This window comes from Bombus pascuorum, chromosome 9, assembly GCF_905332965.1.
Source record: "Bombus pascuorum chromosome 9, iyBomPasc1.1, whole genome shotgun sequence".
Taxonomy (NCBI): Eukaryota; Metazoa; Arthropoda; class Insecta; order Hymenoptera; family Apidae; genus Bombus; species Bombus pascuorum.
Window position 1 is genome coordinate 15,732,908 of NC_083496.1, and position 20,035 is coordinate 15,752,942.

Consider the following 20,035-nt stretch of genomic DNA (forward strand, 5'->3'; position numbering starts at 1 on the left):
TTTTTATTTACTTTTTTTAAATAAATAGAAATTTTTTGTATTCGCTAAATATACATGAAATCATAGCTCAAAATTCAATAACCATTTCTTTCTTTCCCTTCAAAAAAAAATCACAAAAAACGCTGTTCTAGAACGTTTTAATTCATGACAGCACCTGAATGGAGAAGCTCACTATTACAAACAGGTATACTTGTAATAATATCTAGATAAATATTTTCGTAATAATATCACTCGTGATATAATACTATGATAGTAATAATATAAATAGAAAATTTCATAATAGGACTGATAATATAATAATATTTCCATAATAACATTATTCATGAATAAAAAATTGTACGAGTCGATGAAGTTTATTTAAAAAGACAATAAATACTCCTGCTACAGTTTATTGGAAACCTTGATACACTCGAGCTTAATTATAAATATTATGGATCATACACTGCTATATTTACAAGTAATTCGATCGAGAAGGTGGATTCTGTTTACTGTCGATTGTTAATGGGAGGGGGGCAGTATATCTGAAGAACGTGTAAAAAAAAATATTTCCGGAACGACCAGGAGGGGAAATTAATATTTCACAGATTGAATTCAGGATGCTTCCGCGAAGTTTCGCAATAAATTATCAAGACGAGAGCTGAGCTACGTTTCTTTGGCTCCCCCGATACACGCGCAGGGACATCTCGTATGATGCAAAATATTATTTAATCCTCGCTGGCTGTTCTCTGGCTTCTGGCAATTCTTTAATGCTCCTGCCTCTCGAGAATTGAAGAAATTAAAAGAAAAATACAAAACAAGAAAATACGAAGAATAGCATGAAAAAAAAAAAAAATAAGAAAGTCCAGACACACTTGGACACTGCGTATATATCATTATGCATATAAAGTATAAACCTAAATATTGTAACTGTTTATTGCATAGCGATGTTTATATCATACGAAAATGCATCGTTCGCAAACATTCAGAAACTTCGACTATAAAACATGTTATTATATCTCTGAGATACAGCTAGGTCTGAAATATGATATATATAGTAGTGTTCGCATAAATTCCGATACATTGGACGTCTCGTTATATTCTCTAATAAAAAATTCTCACAAAGAAAATAATGACCTTAACCCTGCTGCGATTTTCGAATTTTTATATCACAATCTTTTTCTTGCTTTAGCAAACAAATTTTTAAGAAGATGTTCAATAAGGAATTGTGTCTAACATTAAAGTCTTTTCTGTATTTTGTTCAATTTTATTGCAGTACAATTAGACGAGAAATAGTCGAAAGGATATAGCAGAGTTAATCCAAAAACACTCACACACGCTTAAAAAAGAAGGACATCTGACGAGAACGAGCGAAAAAGACATAATATTTATGGTTTACCCTTGCTGTATTCACTGTCTTTGTCAATGGTAAGATGGTAAGCTTGACCGCTTGAACATAAGCGAAACAATTCTTCCAATAATCTAAAATATAAGAGAACACTACTATAATGTTATCTATGAAAGGATGATTTAAAATTGTAAAAAACATCGTTGTTCTAAATTTTTGGATAAGTTACGGCAACATGCATATAAAGTATGATCAGTTATTTGTTCAGCTGTAGCTCGAGACCTCGATGATTTTTATGTTCCTGAATATGGCGAGTAATGCTATTAGGCATACTTAAAGTATTGAATCTCATTAAACGGTATTAAACGACTGTATATTTAGTCATTCGTTTTGATCTCGTGTAGTAACGTTCGCGCGGCCGAGAAAAAGATTGTAATCAAATATTTTTCTCAATCGCGCGTTCGATACGGAGAACGTGGCAAAATCCTCGACTTCTAAATTCGCCTTTGATCGTTGTTATCTACGGACGGCAACTCACTTGTACGCAAAATAAACGAAAAAATTACAATTGAAAAAAGATAAAAGAAAACAGTGTTTAGGTAAAAAGGAAGCGCGAGTTCAATCGTTCACAATCTACCGGACTACGTTTCGCTTGTTATCAACGGTTAATTAGTTATTAAACAAACAAAAAGGAAGTAGAAATCTACGCCTAATCGTATTTATCACAATATATGTTCTTTGACTCTTCTAATTTCATTTTCTAGCTATTCGTCTAGCTATTCATTTTCAATCTCACGCTTTACCGAAATATACAATTTTTTAGCTACATTTGTATTGCTTGCGTCTCACAATTTGTATTCTCGGCCGTCGATTAAAAAATACCTTTTTTATCGATCGAGCCTGTGTTTACCTTTATTACCGATCGCGTCGATTTTTACAAACGGGATTATCATCCTCGCCTTATTACCGACAGAGAATGTTTCCCCGATGATTCTCTCGATACGCTTGTACCGATGGAGTTGCCACGAAGAAGAAGGAAAATAGAAGAAATTCGCTTGTACATCCACAGAGGCCGCGTTTAGTTGATCCTACCCTTGTGGGTCATGTAACTTATGCTATCGGATAGAAGTTTTTCCCTAGCCTGTCTTCGAATTCTCGAACACATCGCTAATATCGTTCCTGCCATTAGACAGAGGAAGCCACAACCGATTCCTATGATCGTACTAAGAACAGTTGATCTAAGGCACACTCTGTCGTTCGTTGATTCACTAGGTCCTGCAAAAAAGACAACAATAATCAATATATATAAACGAATAAAAATGTTAATAATCATAATCATACAAGTTCTGTTTAAACGATGACTCGGATAACGGATTAAATATTTTAAGGTCGAATCATTTACTGAAATTACCACTTCGGAAAGCTGTAGTGGAATTCTGGAAGAATTCCGTATCTGCCTCGCCTTCCTGTAGAACACGCAACGATTGGAACAGATTGACGTTTTCTGACAAACTCGTCGCTGGCGTCGACGGGCCACCAATTTCTGGCAAAGAACGTTTAGCCACATTCTTGGCGTTCCTCCAATGACACGGTTGACTCTGTACAATCACGAATAACTCATATAACAACAGGCATATAAATTCACATCAAGACTTTTAACAAAACGATCTATTGTATGGCAATTGGCTAAGAAATTATTCTCATTCGTTTCCTACATACTGGACATCTTCCGTGACACATTCTGACGTCGCACTCGATGTATAGAGCAGGTGAGCCAGTGAACCTGAACGTCTTCATGTAGGCGAAAACTTGAGTCTCGAAGAGACCACTCTCTGACCAGGATCCACGAAATCTACTGATCAATTTATCATCCACTGGGCACCCGTATTGATCAATCAGCTGAATCCTCTTGTTTCCACCATTGTGGGCGTAACAGTCGTTCACGACGATGTCGAAACCATCTGTGAATATAAAAATATTCATTTTACATGTTCATCCTAATACACATTCGAATCTGTTCGATTTCTGTTTATTAAAATTACATTTTAATTAAGTCGATCAAACACCTGCACGTAGAATCTATTTGAAACTAATACTTGAATGAGAAATTACAAAATACCTATTGTACACGATGTTTCAAAAAATTAAAGTCGATAAAATAAATATGTCAAATACAGTGAACAATGATATCGACCACACCTATACTGTCGATAAAACAGGAAAGATTTTACTGATGAAAATATGTAATATTTAGACTTTCGTTTACCCAGTCAAGTTTTTACTTGTTACTATTACGTGTTCCTGAAGTTTCATATCAATGTTCTGAACCAACCTAATGAACTTAAATAGCCTGAGTATATCGATTCTACTCAGAATCCTAGTATCTTGGAATATTTAAACCACCGACTTATCCTTGTCAATTATTGACAACTTGGAATCGCGACACGTTATCGATTTCTCCAACGAGGAAACCCTACTCTAATTTTAGTTTGTCGAAGGGAAACTGTGTACATAACAGAGGTCCTGGGTATCCCGTTAACCCGTGGAATAACACCAGGCACATGTTATGCAGCGCCACGTGATTAGCACTAGAACTACCACACCAGTCACATTGACTGGTTTTACAATTTTATTTTACAATTCCTACTTCATGTTATATTTTTTGATGTAATGGCTTTCGCAACGATAACTAAAAGAATAATATAATGAATTTTAATTTGTCTTTTATGTATTCAAACTCAAAATGATTTTGTATCAATGCTACTTATACCAATGCCACTTAAAATGACTGGTACTTGTCCTGCAATCTGTTTATCGAGCCCCAATTAACCAGTTTCCTCGTTTTCTACAACTTGCCACACGTTTTAAAAATTTGTTGAGGAAAATTCATGTCACGAGGAAATTCCGGATCGATTGCTAGATCGCTAGATGCTAACGCTAGAAATACCACACCAGTGAAAATGACTAGTTCTACAATTTTATAAATGTGTCAACCCTCGTTTAGGGGTCATGGTCCCAGATGGATTAATAATACCAAAAGTGTACTACATAACGTGGAATTCCTTCCGTAAGAAAGTAATAAATCCATGAATATAAAAATATTCTATTACGTATTTTTTAAAGACCAGTCATTTTCACTGGTTCTGGTAGAAATAGCTTCGTGTAAACTATCGGTAGTTCTAGTGTTACACCGTTGGCCGTATGGAATTGATGTAAGAGTAGCATAACGCGAAAATGTGTGGCCGCTATATCGGCGTACCGTATTTGCTGCGCATATAGATAATGAGAGTCAGAGGATCGCCGACACGGACTGGTCCAGCCACTCTAGTTCCAGTGGTCCCGTAACCGTATCTAATTTCCATGTAGCACTCTGGTGGCTGCAGGGTGAACACAACAGGATTCCCCGTCGCAACTCTGAAAGAAGATATCCGCGTTAGAACCTTCTGCTGGGATCAACTTCCCGTTATCCACCAGTGGGACAACATACAGTACACGTTAAAAAATACACGGTAGTACAAATATATATATATACAATAATTTTGAATTTTTACTGTTATTATGGATGACTGATTGGCATTGCAAGTTGACAAATATTTAATAAGACGGTCGACATCGAGGAATTGAAAGGCGACGCTTTTTCCAAACGTTGTAATCGCATTCGCAAGTTGCTTTGAAGAGCTTAATTAAGGATCACTAATAATTTAAGGTATTAATAATTAAGGTACTTAATAAGACACTTACTCGACGTCGAGGAATGGGAAGGTGACGGTTTTCCAGAAGTCATAACCGTATTCGCAAGTCACTTTGAAGTGTTCGTCGAATTCCTCTTCGATCAGCGGGTTGTACTGCACTGTGACCGTGTTCCACATCAAGTTTTTCTGCGGTGGAAAGAAATCGAGCGTTGTAAATCGCTGGAGAAAATCACAGTGAGTGGGCCATTTAGACGAAATATCGATCATCGATCAATTGGTTAAAGCGGTTTACAAAGAAATGCTAGATACTATGTATTAGTGGAGTTAACTGAGTGTGAAGAGCGAAGAAAAATTCTTTGAAGAGTCCACATTAAAATATTACTGACGCTACTGTATTTTTCTAATACAAAATTAAATATAACATGTTGTTGAAATTTTTCACGCAAAACAACTAACAATAGGAAAAGAAAAAATATAGGGGAAAAGGATGAAGAATGACAAAGAAAGGAAAGAGGGAAGTTAGGGAAGATATCAAATGGAAATGAAGAAACAGTGAAGATGGAATGGACACAGGCAGAGGAAAGGAAACAAAGGCCAGGTAGAAAAGGAAGAAGAAAGTAAAAGGGAAATTTGTGATCTGTATTTAATTATTCACTTTATATGTTCATTTTATATCCTTTCAATGATTCTATAAGTCTATTTCGCTGATCTTAAGAGTCAACAGAATATCGTCTTCATCCAAATTCTTTTTCTCCGTTTCGTTTGATCTCTTTCTGATCGCAACTCAGTAGGAACAGACACGATTTTAGTGCATCCTGTATAAGCCATGTAGAGTTTAATAAATCACAGCAGAACGTAACAGAATTATTAGCATCAGCACTTATGATTCGCGTCAGTTAAAGTTCTCTAACGGCACGGATGGTGCGTATATTAATATACATGTCGAGTCTCGTGGGACGTTAAACATTCAGACGACGGTGGATGATCGCGAGATAAAAGATAAAACGGGCCAAGTCGATTCTTTTATTTTTTTTTTTTTCATCCACGTTAATCATTATTATTCCTTGTCAAAAGGGGCAAGTGGTCACGCTGTGATCGTAACGAACCACACCATCTATCTTTCGCCATACTATTATACAGTACTGTGCAAAAGTCTTAAATCATCTGTGTTACTCGTTTCACAATGGCAATTAAATATATAGTCCCGCTGGAAAGTCTTAGGATACGTCTTTAATAAAACTATAGTATTTGATGTAGATTACGAATAACAATTTTAAGATATTTTATTCATGCCACTGGGTACTTGTGCTTTCTTCCAATTCACAATTTCTTTTTTGAGTTATAATACACACAGCCCTGGCTTAATTCTAATGGAGTCATTTACAACAGGTCTTCTTAACAAATAGCGTCATCTATTTGTTCGTTACTAGAAGTGAAACATTCTCATTTAATACATGGACTAAGGCTTTTGTACGGTACAGTATACACGCATGCTCTCTTTACGTACCGTAGGATTTTTTCGGCTGTCCTGATGATGAGTGTTCTCGCCGAGGGTGCCGCAACGATTCAGCTGAATATAGAACTCGTAGTAGTCGCGGCCAGTTCCGTTCACGTACATGCAGTCCGGGTCATAGGAGTAGCCTTTAATTGAAATTGATCGTTCACTGTCAGCAATTTTCGTACACACACCCACGTTTACAAGTACGTATTTATTAACACTCACTGGGTTCGTGTAAAAAGCAACAACGAATCTACATTACCAAACAACACCGTTTACAACAGATACGGTAAAAATGTAATAATCAAATTTCTTAATAAATTGAGAGCTGTAAGAAAAAGTCAAAGTCTTTTGTAGAACTGAATTGATATTAATAGCAAAATTGTACGAGCTACAAGCTACGTGTATTAATGCATTCTGTTCCATAACAGCACGTAACACGCTTGGCAACAAAATAAATAAAATTGCGAAAATTACATGTGCTACAGTAACCTACATAAGTAACGTACATGAGATGGGATTGTAGACTCGAGCAATTTCTTCTTCTTATTTCATTCCTTTCATACGTTGCCACACAGAAACTAGACTACGTCGGAATTAATTGTTGAATTTCCGAATAATTAAACACACATCGTGTAAGAGAAGTTCTCCCTTGGCTTTTAAAATATCAAACAACGATCGAGCAAAACTGGAACGATAATCATCTATAGCCTGTTGGAATCGAGAGGAACGCTCAAAGAGAGCTGAATAGTCTGGAAGGAGGACGGTGACCAACAAGGACGAGCTATTTGCAGGTGCATCGCGTGCATCGTGCTAAGAGCAGGCAACGCGTTATGCTTCTTTCAAAATAACGGAAATGCACGGTTCGACTATGCTGGTCTGGATGGACTCGCCTTGGAAAAAAAGGAAAATTTTCTCTCTTTCCATCTTCCTTTCTCTATCTCTGTTTGCTAGTGGCGAACTTCAGCGAGATCGTTTCACGATAATGTTTTGCCATTAGCTCGTCAGCATCGTAACAGTTCGAGCGTTGTGTCCGCAAAGATGATGATTGCGAACGGCAAAGTCGTGAGGTCGTACAACGCGGACGTGATAGTACGTCTTTTGATGCGAATCCTCGCAGCCACGTCCACGATTCACGTCGCGATGTTAATTTCCAAAGGGCAACTTACCCGCAGAGTAGAGCAACCCGGTGAAGGAACCGTTGAAACCGATCCGGATCTTCATGTAGTCGTCCTGACACTCTGCCTCGATATCTGCAAATTTTTATTTTATTAATGAGAAATACATCTTTCCACAATTTTTTTTTTTTTTGTTAGATGGCTGATTTTCTGTGAGATGTTCCGCTATTTTGATTGGATTGGTGTGAAGTTAAATTGTGTTTGTACATTTCTCTGAGTAAATTATGAAATGATAAATCTTTCGACTTTATATGTGAAGGACAATATTTATCGTGTTAACCATGTTCATACTAATCTTGTTAATTATGTCCTTAGCTCGTCGAAATACTCCTAGCATTTTTAAAAAACATGATCAAACTCTAAAGAAATCAAACAATTAACTTTGTCAGGGTTGAGCTGTCAGTTATCCCATATGCCGATGATTAATGATTAATGTTTAATTTTAAATGTAAAACTTTAATTTGCATAAAATACTTAACACTTTGACAGAAACCATCTGTTCCGCTCAGGACGCCACAGGGTTTTAACACAGATTTGTTCTCATTTTTTTTTTTTTTTTTTTTTTTTTTTTTTTATTGTTCAATGGGGCACTTTTTATTTCAAAGTATCTTCTATTTATCGGTTATATTCAAAATGCCCTAACTGACAATTTTTACAATTGCAAGAAGTTGAAGCACTCGGGTCATCAATGACCATTGTGGCATCACAGGAGAAACCGTGGCGGGTCATATATAACCAACGTGGCAGTAAAATTGTATGTTAATGTATGAGTTATTAGGTTCGCCCAAAGTGCAGAAAATATAGGAGATTAAGAGCTAAGCAATTTCTAAATTCTCCGTTTTATCACACTGTCGAAGGGTTAGTACATCCCCTTGAAATTCTCCCACGTTTCTTCCCAAAGTCACGTATCGTACTTTTCAAACGAGCGTGAATTTCCACGATGACGAACGAGTCTGCTTTTAAGATCGGAAGCTTCGATAAAACGGTTCCAACGAGGCAGCGAACCTGAGAGAAGTCACGATGCCGAAACGTTGGTGTTTCGTGTCGAAACGGTCGGAAAATCGGGGGCCATCCGGTGGGCGGAAAGCGGCGGAAAACCGGCCGCCGATGACGAGTGAAAGTAAACCGGCGAAGCCCCTTTATAGGTGCTCTTCGTGGTAAGGAGCCGTTTCCATCGTAAAACGACGTAATCCAGCGGGAGTGTGGAAGATGAACGGCGTTAGATGGAGGCTGAAGATAGTCACACTCGAGGTAATCCTCGATGATACAACGTTTCGTCGAGAGAACGTTTCCCGCCCGTTTTCTTTTTCTCTCTCCTTCCTTTCTTTTCTTTCTTTTTTTATTCTTCGATGTGACTGTGTAGGTAGGTGCGCGTGCTGCACTAGCAGCACGCGTACACCATTTTCGACCGGTATGCACACTTATTAGAATTGCGGATAAGTAAAGTGCTTTGTGTTCAGAGGCCGGCAAAACGTCCGAGAGTAAACAATGGAAGCGGTTACGCAACTCTGATATACTCGCGCTCGAGTACGCCAGGAGAAGTATAGTATCTCGGTGTCACGACGAACATTCTTCACTCGCGATTTCGCCCGTGACTCCTTTCGTCGTTGGTTTGCCTCTTTGTATCTACGCGCGAGATACGATACGACTCGATGGTATGTGAATAATTGTATATTTTAACTGGATTTAGAGTCATATTAAGTCATTACATAACAATATCTTATTATTAGGTTGTCCGAAATGTTTCTTTCGTCTCTGTTATTAGATGTATGAAGAGAGGAACGCGTGGATAAATTGTAAAGTAGAAAATATATTTTAATACAGAAGTGCACGTACAAGTAGCTAAGTAAGTACGCTAGCAGTGTTACCCTGAAGCCATCGTCGCTTGTCTACTGTTTATGGTTTGCCTTCGTCCCAGTCCTTGGCCTATACGCTGTCGATGGCTTCAGTGCTTGAGAAAACTAAAAGACCAGATTTCTTTTTTTTTATTTGCATTTATTTTACAATCAATTCGCGTTAGAGAATTTTAAATAAATTTATCTGGCATGGTACTATGACATGGTTAATAAGTGTTTATGGTATGTTTGATTCTATTTGAATCTAGTGCTTAGGTCTAAGTAAAAGACCAGATGTAGAGTTTTCTTAGAAGTGCTGACCGTTTCAACAGTCTCATAAGGTGATAATAGATGAACAATAATTTCTGTTTTATGTTGTTTTATTGAATTAGGTATGATCCATTTCGTTATGTCTCTATTATTATGTTCGTGCATAATTCAATAAACTAATATAAAATAAAACATTGTGGGTCTATTATTTCCTTATAAAACGAGAGAAACTTCTCGGACAATCTAATATTTAATAGAACAAATGAATAAGAGAGGGAAAGTACTTTGCCAGAGACCCAGTTAAAAAAATATCACATGAAATCTCTGAAAAGTTCACGTTTAATGTAATACACGCCTGTTCTTATACAGTTAAATGTAGAATTTATTGAAGAATTAAATTTTATTTATTTTAGAAGAATTAAAAATCAAGTTAAATTTAAAACTTTAAAGTACCAGCCCCTGGGAATTGTCTTTTAATCAGAGATTAGTCTCGAATGGAGTGAAATTACACTACTACATACGTTAACCCTATAACCAGATCATACAATTAAAAATTAATAAACACATGTCGGAGATGAAAAGACACCGGAGCCTTTCTTCTGTAACGTTTGGGAAAGTTCCCAGTACTTTAGTCCAGACTTTTTATTATAGTCGTAGTTAAACAATAAAAATGAAAAATAGCTGTTTATGAGTCAAGCCAATTATGATTATCCGAGATTTGTAACAGTGGGCTTGGGCTCGAAGTGACATAAGTGACAGGTTATCGATTCTTCATCATTGACGATAATGAACATGATCTTCTTTCAACACTTTTATTTCTATATCTCTGTTTACGTTATAATCAAGCATCGTGGTCGAGCTACAAGAATTTGCTGCTTCCTCTGTAAACACGAACCAAAGACTATAAATTCAGCATAGGTTGAACATCCTAAATAAAATAGGAAGTCTACCATCAGTATCTGCAGACCTAAACACTGCTAAACAATTCGATCCAACGAAAATGTTTTACACGAAAGATTGAATCATAACTAAATCACGAAAATCTATAAATTTATTTAAAACTGCACAAATTTAATATAATGCGACTTCTAAACGGCTCATTTGTCTTATTAATGCAGATCAATTTCTTATTGTATATAGGCAGAAGAGATGAAAGGACATCGGGGCCTTTCTTTTGGAATGTTTGGGAAGGTCCCCAATACTTTAGTCCAGACTTTTTATCATAGCTGTACTTAAATAATAGTACTGAGAAATAGTTGTTTATCATTTAATCCAATTATGTTTGCCCGAGATTTATGACAGTGGGCTTGGGCTCAAAGTGACACATCTGGTCGCTAAACGTAGCCACGGGATGGACGTTTTTGCCTAAAAGAGGTATGACGAAGTTGTATAGTTGTTCTTAAAAATATAGTTGAAATATAGGTACAGAGAAAAGTACATAAGTGCAGTTCCACTTGGTCTGAGACGAGTTAATTGAGTTCTACTTGTATCGTGGACAAGTAAGTTGAGTTACACTTGAACTGTGGACAAATAAGTTCAGTTCGACTTAGACTTTGGAAGAAAACGTATTTGCTGCCCCGTTGACCGTGGATTCCTGATTGAACCTAAGATCATCGTCATTAGCATCTCGAGTATCTAATCGTCACAGTTAATTATCAAATTCTGTAATAGTCATATAATCATTTTGTTATAATAACGGGTTAATAACGGGTCGCTGAACGTAGCCACGGTCACGGGAGGGACGTGTACCTAACAGAGATATGAAGTAATTAAATAGCTCTCCTTAAAAAGAAAGATTGACCTGAAGAATACGGAGAGGAGTATATAAGGGCAGTTCCACTTGGACTGAGGTTCAATTCGCTAAGTTCGACTAGTACAGAGAACGCTTGTCATCCCGTTGACCATGTATTCGTTATCGAACCTAAATTCATCGTCATATATATCACGATCACTTAATCATCGATATCATTTGTTAACTTCTGTAACACGTTCCCATAAATAAAATTCATCTGGTATAAGACAACTATGGACAACTCGCAGCAAGACTCATTACACACCCTGAAAATTGAAATCTTCCTAATTTAATCTCATTTTCATTCAAACCAGGGACTGTACATATTTGCTGTAAACATAGCATTTTAATATTTGACAGAAATTTCTGATAAATGATCCTTTTCCAATTTTACTAAATATAACGCGCAATATCTCACTCTCAAGAACAGTGAAACATAGCCAACAATCTATTAATCATCTAACTTCTAATCATAGTAACTTTTAACTATCTAGCTTTTAACCGTAAGGGCATCGTTCATTTTCAACAGCGAGATCGTTTGTACGCGCACAATGACGAGAGTACGAGGTTCAAAAATAAGAAGCGCAATGGTTCATTTACGTGAAAGACGCTGCATCAACGACGACGAAGAGTAGAAGAAAGAAGAGAAAATGGAGACCCGAGGTCGTAGAAACGAGCGTGCACAGGAGGATACATTAAAGCTAATGGGCCTTCTTTCGCGTAATCGACGATACCGCGGGTGGCCGCCGTGTTTCCCGCAGAGAGAACCTTTATGACTTCATCGAGACTAAGCCAGTCTCCATTGGAGAACGTGCACAGCTCATCATCGATAAGCATGCTCTAAGACGAGTCGTCTATTTCGGGAACCTGTCATGTCCTTCTTTAACGATTCGTATCAATTTACCTCTTGATTAAGCCACCCTTCGTCCGTGCAGTCTTAACCTTCCAGCAATTACGAGTCGTGTTTCGTTCGAATCTCGACAGCGTAAATCTCGGAAATTACAATGGAGACTGGACGAGCAACGCCTTCGAAACGAATTTATTGGAGGATAGCGTCTCGCGAGCCGCAATTTCGCGAATTACGGACCTTCACGGGTCACGTCCGCCAGATAACATCAAACTCTTTTTCCTTAGGTTGCTGCATAAAAGATGTTTTTTCAAGTAACATTCTAGCGGCACACTGTATTTAATCGAAATAATTTCCACGTTGATTAACAATTTCTATCTTCAGCAATGATACTTATCCTAGACTTGACAGAAATTCACGATAAACTCTTTTTCAAACCCATCGAATATCACACAATGCATAACTTGTCTACTTTCAAAAACGTTCCACTTTTCCAAACATTCCAAATAACCAAATATCGTATAAGAATGTGTATCTTTCTCCTATATATTACTACCCTTCGTGTATCAAACGGTTTATAACTAAATAAATAGAATTCATAGAGAAAGGAGACTCGAGAGCTATAGAGAGCTATAGATAATACCGATCGAGAGAGAAGTGAAGAGAAAGGAGATGAGTGGACGTGTCGAACGCAGTAGTGTCTCGGTGTCGGGAGTGCCGTACGAGTTTCCGACACCGTTTTAATTGCGTCCACTCTAACGGTAGCTGTTCACCATCGCATCGCGTTGTGAATGCCGGATCGTCGAGAAAGCTGTGCACCAGTGACGACGTCGATGGATCGATCGATCAAACGCTTCCCAGCTACGTCCATCGCCATTCGGAAAGGTAGCAATAATAACGGATATCTGCGTGTGATAACGGTCCTCGAGGGTGAAAGCGTTCGCTTTCTTATTGCAGATTCCTAGTTACAGGATTTAGATATTTAATTTAATTAAATGAAAGAGAATCGTGCAATAACGTAGTTTGAAGTTTTTGTTTGGATATGCAAGAACTGTTATCCTTTTACGGTTGGGAAATGTGGTAACTAAACTGGTGATAAAATGTTTCATAGTATTTCAAAAACACTTACGTTGAACTCGAGTAGTATTAGGTCTGTATCTCCTATGTTCCCGATCCCAGGTCTCCGGGTGTCTTTTCCAGTCCTCATCCCCAACCACTCCAGTTCCTCCGCCTCCAGGTATTCCTTGTAGACCTTGAAGGGTCTGAAGAGCTTGAAGATTCGGGCTCAAGGGTCTTCCTTTTAGAGATGGTATTGGTACATACGCTGCTCCTTCTCCAACGTACACAACCTTCGTTCGAAAAGAACAGAATTAACTCGATTAACAATAAATTGAATCCATTTCCAATTAATAGACAGACCAGTTACAGATTGCTCAATTTTTCCTTACATTTTTAGATTTCTAATAATTTCAAATTTCAGATGGTACTTTCTGCAATACTCTTCTTAATAAAATTAAAATTAAATGACATGAAATTAAATTTGCAGAAAGACGAATTGATAAAGTTCATGGACGAATAATTAATCTAATTAATTCAATAATAACTATAAAATTTATTAAAAATTTTGGAGAATTTAAAGGAACTAAATGACATTTTCTTGTTTTAATTCCTTGAGTGCTTTACATTAAATAATAACTAGATTGCGGATGTTTATGCATTTATGCAAAATTTAAATGTGCAGAAATATGTAAAATATATATATAATATGCAGAGATATCTATAATATGAGTAATACACAGTATAAGTAAAATGATCCAGCTCTAAAAATTCTATTTTTCTAAATAGATATATTCGCAAAATTATGAATTTGCGTAAATATTCATAATCTATTAATAACAGAAACACAATTTTTGTCACACGACGAGCACGGTATGTCGACAAGAATTAATTTCAAATATCTTAACCGAAACTTACAAATTAATGAATAATGGCTAAATAATGGTATACCAGGAATATCAAAATTGCCAAATCACACTATGGGAATCGCACAACAAACATCAAAATAGACCCACACCATTCATAACAGAGATTTAATGCCTCTTTTACCGTTGATCCAGGTGCAATTTCCCACGTGGAAACGAGTGGTTACAAAGGAAAAGGGAAAACGACGAGGTGAGAAGGAAAAGAACTGTACGATGGACGCGTGACTAGCACTTGGCAAGCTCGTTCCTCACGTGTTGTGTGAACGCCTTGAAACATCGGGCTCTTGTTCTTGTACGATTGCAATGTACTCGCGTCAGGATAATACTTGGTTTCGCTTGTCGCGTAACCCGTGACTTCCATTTGTTCCACCATCTCCAGGAATCTTCCTTCTCCTCTTCCTCGTTTTCTGTATCACTCGGTGCACGTGTCTTATGGATCTACCAGCGTGCACCAAAGTTAGCCGATAAATGTTTCAAGAGAAAAGTCGTGTTTATGTCGAAGATGGTTATTGCAGTTCGTAGTACTGTGCTAATACTCGCTACTTTGCAAGGAGGTTCTTAAACCAATGTTATACAACCTTCCTCAAATTGTGAATTTCTTTTGTAATAATCTGCCACATCCTCTCTTTTATATAGTTTAGGTGGAGCTGCGTTTCATAAGGATAAGACTACCATAAATTTTCAATTCTTCAATCTAGGTACAAGGTATGAGAGATATAACATGAGAAAATCTAACTATAAATCTACAAAATTGAACAGTTATGCAAAAGTTCACTTAAGGAACTTATTGTTACAATTTCATGTTATTGTGTTTTTAGTTTAATTTTCGTATAGTAAAATATTCTGCTATTTTAATGTTATAATTATGAAACAAGAATATAAATTCTTCCTCTTTAGCGAATACAATTAAACTTGATTTCAAACACCTTAACATTTAATATATAAAATACATTCTCATATATATTACATTAATATAAAAAAATTAAAAGCTTTGGGTGGTTTTATGGTTACGAGACGCAGTGCAATGTACTTTCTTCCTAACAACCTCAGTGTTACATCACGAATAAAATAATATAACTATATTGAAATGAATGCGAGAAATCTTGAAAAATAATTATAACGATCTCTAAAAACCAATCGTCAGAAAATACTTCGCAATTCGGAGATTGTAACCTGGATTACAAGGAATCGTGGAAACGAAGTCTATCTGTGACTGAACATCAGTTTTGTTTCTGATCTTCAGTTTTACGAGACTATTTCGTCTTGCAAACGCGGAACGCAGAATCCAGAGGAAAGAAAGAACAATAAGAAGAGTAGCAGATCGCAACATGCACCGTAAACGAAAAAGAGCATAATTCTTGTGGAATGAATCGTCTTACGGGACCTCTGGAATCTGTTGCAATTATCGAAACCATAATAGAAAGACAGTTTCACAGGACTTTTGAAAAAAGCCCTTCCCTTCCTTGCGTGTATACTCATCAACCTTTCAAACCTTATCCAAACTTTCGAAACTTCCCAACCTATCGAGATGTTCAAGATTTCTAAGACGATCAAGTTTTCTAAGAGTTTTAAATTTCGCATCATATTTGAAGCGATTGGACATTTTTACTATAATACAAATTCGAAGAGATTCGAAGTGTTTCAAAGTTCGTCACTAGTATTCTCTCCGAGCCGGATCAGGTAGAAGGCGGCACGTGGTTGGTGGTAAACGCCAGGCTACGCAAAAAGTACTGCAAATAGCCTCCATATGTCGGTACCAGTGGAAACAATCGTGTCGTTACACGCTCTTCTTCGCCGATCTCTCGCCTCTTTTTACCTCGTTTCTTCGTCTGCTACCAGCTCTAACAACGAGCTGAGATTCTTTCTCGGATTCCAGTTCGTGCGTTCTCCACCCGAATCAGCTCTCCGCGCGAGCAACTTACACGCAGAATTCTCGTCATTTTCCTTTTCGTTCTCCTATTTGTACTCTTTCTTGGCAGATTATAGCTTTTCATGGATTCCACTTTTCTGACATTTCTGGAACTTCTTCTGCAACTTGAGCGGCGTTTATGGGCTACTAGAATGGTTAACAGCATCGCTCCTTCGTGGTATCTTCTGTCTCTTCGCTTTATGGGAAGCCGGAGGATACTTCGAAACGTCTTTAGAGGTATCGTTTTGAGAAATGCTCGCGAGGTAGAACGTCCAACGTGTTTGGCAACAGGGTTAGCTTAAAGTGCTCGGTTTCCACGGAAATGGATCGTTTCGATCTTCCTTTTCGGCTTTTAGGAATATCCAGGAAACTCGCCTTTTCACCGTGGATAATCTCTTGTTTTTGTAAGAAATAGAATTTTGAGATCTAAATAGCCTTCCACAAATTGTGATTTTGAAACGTCAGTGCTTGATGCTTAAAATATAGCTCATCCTAAGGATCAAAACTTTATTGAATAATCTCAATAAATTTTCTATCCTTTTCATTTTTAAATATAATTCTGAATCTTCTATCATAGGAAATTTATCTAAATATCTATCATGATAAATTCAATCTGATGAAAATATTAGAAATATTTCTTCTGGAACTGGATATCTTGTGAAAAATATAAAGTTGTAAGACTCATATCATTTTGAAAGTTGTGATTTTCTTATTTTCTATGCTCGATACCTAAAATCAAAAGATTTTCAATATTTTATTTTCTCAAAGTATCTTCCATTGTCTTTATAATTAAATATATCAATTCGCTACGTTAGATATAATATAAATATATTCTAAATCCTCTACATATTATAAGCTCGATATAACAAGAATACTTGGAATGCTTTTCCTGGAAGACGAAGATTTTTTATCTTATGAGAAAAGTAAGAATTTGAGACTTAAAAATACCTTTTTAACAATATTAATTTTCTACATAATTTTGTACGTTTCATACTTAAGATCAAATCTTCATTGATATTTTATCTTCTTGAGATACCTTCTAGTCGTCTTCTTCTTTAAATATCATTGTGGATCGACTACGTGTCATAGTAAACTCGAGGTGACATCCGTGGATAGCGTATTTTAAGACAAGATCTTTCTGCGGGTTGTTGTCGATGGTCTCTCGAGTCTCATCATGACACGAGCGCTCATGCGATGATTAACGGTCGCGTGGTTAGGGCGACGAAAGTCATTAGTCGAGCTATGATCGGTCAGATGAGAGCTAGGTGAACGTACCTATCGTATCTCGGAGATTGTCCCTGACCTACACCTGTTCATCAACCAAACCTGATTATCTCATCGTTTAATGTTTCTTGCGAATTCCATGTGATCCGTAATTCCTGGTTTTAACCAGAAGAATTCTCTTGTGGTTGCACTAGATTACAGAAAATACGTTCATCGGTGCTTTTTCTAGTTTCCTCTGTGATTGTGATTTGTTTCGTTGATGCACAGGTATTTCGTTCACTGGATACTCCAAGTGGGAAAAAATCTTGTTGATTATCGTTCGAAAAAACTGTCCGAGTTTGCAATGTGTAGATTCTTAGAAAATAATGATTTATCACTTCACAAAATAAAAAATAACCAACCGTTTCTAATGAACCGTTTGATTAGGGGGATTAACCTTCGGCGTACTAGTCAAATACGCGTCAATCGCTTATCTTCTTTCCTAGCGTACAAATAATCGATACAGGAAATATATCCTCGTTCTGCTAAAAGAACGATACAAATAGTAAATTTAAACTTTTTAGGAAATCGGTTTAAAGCAGCAGATTATTAAAACAGAGAACATTTTTCGATCTTCTTTCCCTCGCAATTGGGTTAATTTTTAACTTTAAGATCTTTAGATTTTGTACGTCTCTAATAAAAATTGTACAGGATTATAATAGTTTTTTGTGTCAAATAATATAATTTTATTAGATAAGATCATGGTATCACTGTTCTAAAATATAGGAAAATTTGCAAATACATAAAATTGACTCTTCTAGTAAACCAAAGAACATCTTTCCTTTGCAATTGGGTCAACTTTTAACTTTAAGCAAGATCTTTAGATTTTATACGTCCCTAATAAAAATTGTAAAGGATTATAATAGTTTTTTGTGTCAAATAATATAATTTTATTAGATAAGATCATGATATCACTGTTCTAAAATATAGGAAAATTTGCAAATACATAAAATTGACTCTTCTAGTAAACCAAAGAATTTCTTTTTACTTGAATAAAAAAATTCTTAAGTTTCCTCATACAAGAACTACCAATGTTCTTAAAAAATGGAGGTAAATTATGCTATAGACATCACCGGCGCAATTCAGGTGAAAATGATTCGATGAAGATGAAGAATTTGCTACATGACTATGCATCATGAAACTGACGCTTCGTCGAATCAACTTCGACTTTGTAAAAATACTCACAGCATCGTGATCGCTGGCCTCATGCGTTAACGCTTCCCTGGTTTCGTTGTGAAGCGAGTCGTCATCCTCGGGACCAGATCCACTTCCGGCCCAATAATCCTCGGTTGTCTCGTCCAACACGGAGTCTTCCGCGTTTCCATCGCCCCCTCCGTTCTCGTGATTCGTTGCCTTCAAAATTTACCTTTAGCTTTAGTCTTCATAAAAGATTAAAATTTTAAATAGTCATTTTTTATTTAAATACATTTAAACATTAATAATATTATTTATTTATTTAAATATTCAAATAGTCCTGATCTACCTGACATCGAAGCGTTGCCACTGTTAAAAGCCACACGATTGCGTATCTGGAACAAAAAGAAGAAAACATTTTTATTAGTTTAATAATATATTTTCAAAATGTTAAAATTTTACGCTCAAAACAATTACTTTCTGTTGTCTGAGAACAACTATTTTCTTTACCTAAAGAAAAAGATATTTCCAAAATTCTATAATTTTATAATATTTTAAATAATTTTAATTATTGTTTATAAAATACTAAAGGCAATATAGATGAATGTACTACACATATTCAAATATACAAGATATACAAATCAATTAATTAAAGGCCAAATTAGAATTATGTACTCGAAAGCTTAGCAGTGCAATTCTCGTAAGCACCTTTTATTTATTCGATGACATAAGCAAATTAATAGTCTACAAGTTCTAATGCATTCTAATGACCAGTTTAGATGCATTCTAATAACTACTTTAGATGCTATGAATATGTTAATATATTTGAATAAGTATGCTAATTTCAAACATTGCAGCAAAGTTGGTTGGTTTCATTAACTTTTCTATTTCTTTTTACAGAAAGCTTTCTGCACAAACAACTTTTTTTATGTTACTTGATTAGTTTAGCCACTGCAGTGTTAAATACAAGGTACATTTAAATTATATTTCAATTGCCATATAAAATATAGCAACGCTTCTTCGATATTTGAGTTTTCATTTGCATTTGAAATATAATGGCATTAATAATTGCCTGTGAGCATACATCACAAAATCATGCAATACGAATGTTCTCATTTTAGCATATTGCAATTTGCATCACCCTGCTAATTCTTTTATCGTCGAGTTCAAATTTTCTATTATTCGTTCATCTTCCAAAATGAAACATGCATAAAAATCATTTAGTAATTGTCCTTCTGAAAAAATTATAGCTAGATAGCAAAAATAACTTGTGAAGGAAACAAAGAAGATTTAACAAATCTGTGATGTTTA

At 36.1% G+C, this 20,035-nt stretch overlaps 1 protein-coding gene across 1 annotated transcript; it reads right to left on the minus strand.

Moving 5' to 3' along the window:
* Positions 1–373: 373 nt before the first annotated feature.
* Positions 374–19,840, minus strand: LOC132910578 (uncharacterized). The gene is made up of 11 exons (XM_060966348.1): positions 19,797–19,840; positions 19,074–19,119; positions 18,776–18,943; positions 13,566–13,785; positions 7,684–7,767; positions 6,524–6,657; positions 5,066–5,202; positions 4,584–4,738; positions 3,044–3,285; positions 2,736–2,922; positions 374–2,599 (listed from the first exon to the last, which is right to left on the minus strand). Exons 1-11 carry the CDS (start codon positions 19,838–19,840, stop codon positions 2,403–2,405), a joined length of 1,614 nt encoding a protein of 537 aa, XP_060822331.1. The 3' UTR covers positions 374–2,402.
* Between the last annotated feature and the right edge of the window lie 195 nt (positions 19,841–20,035).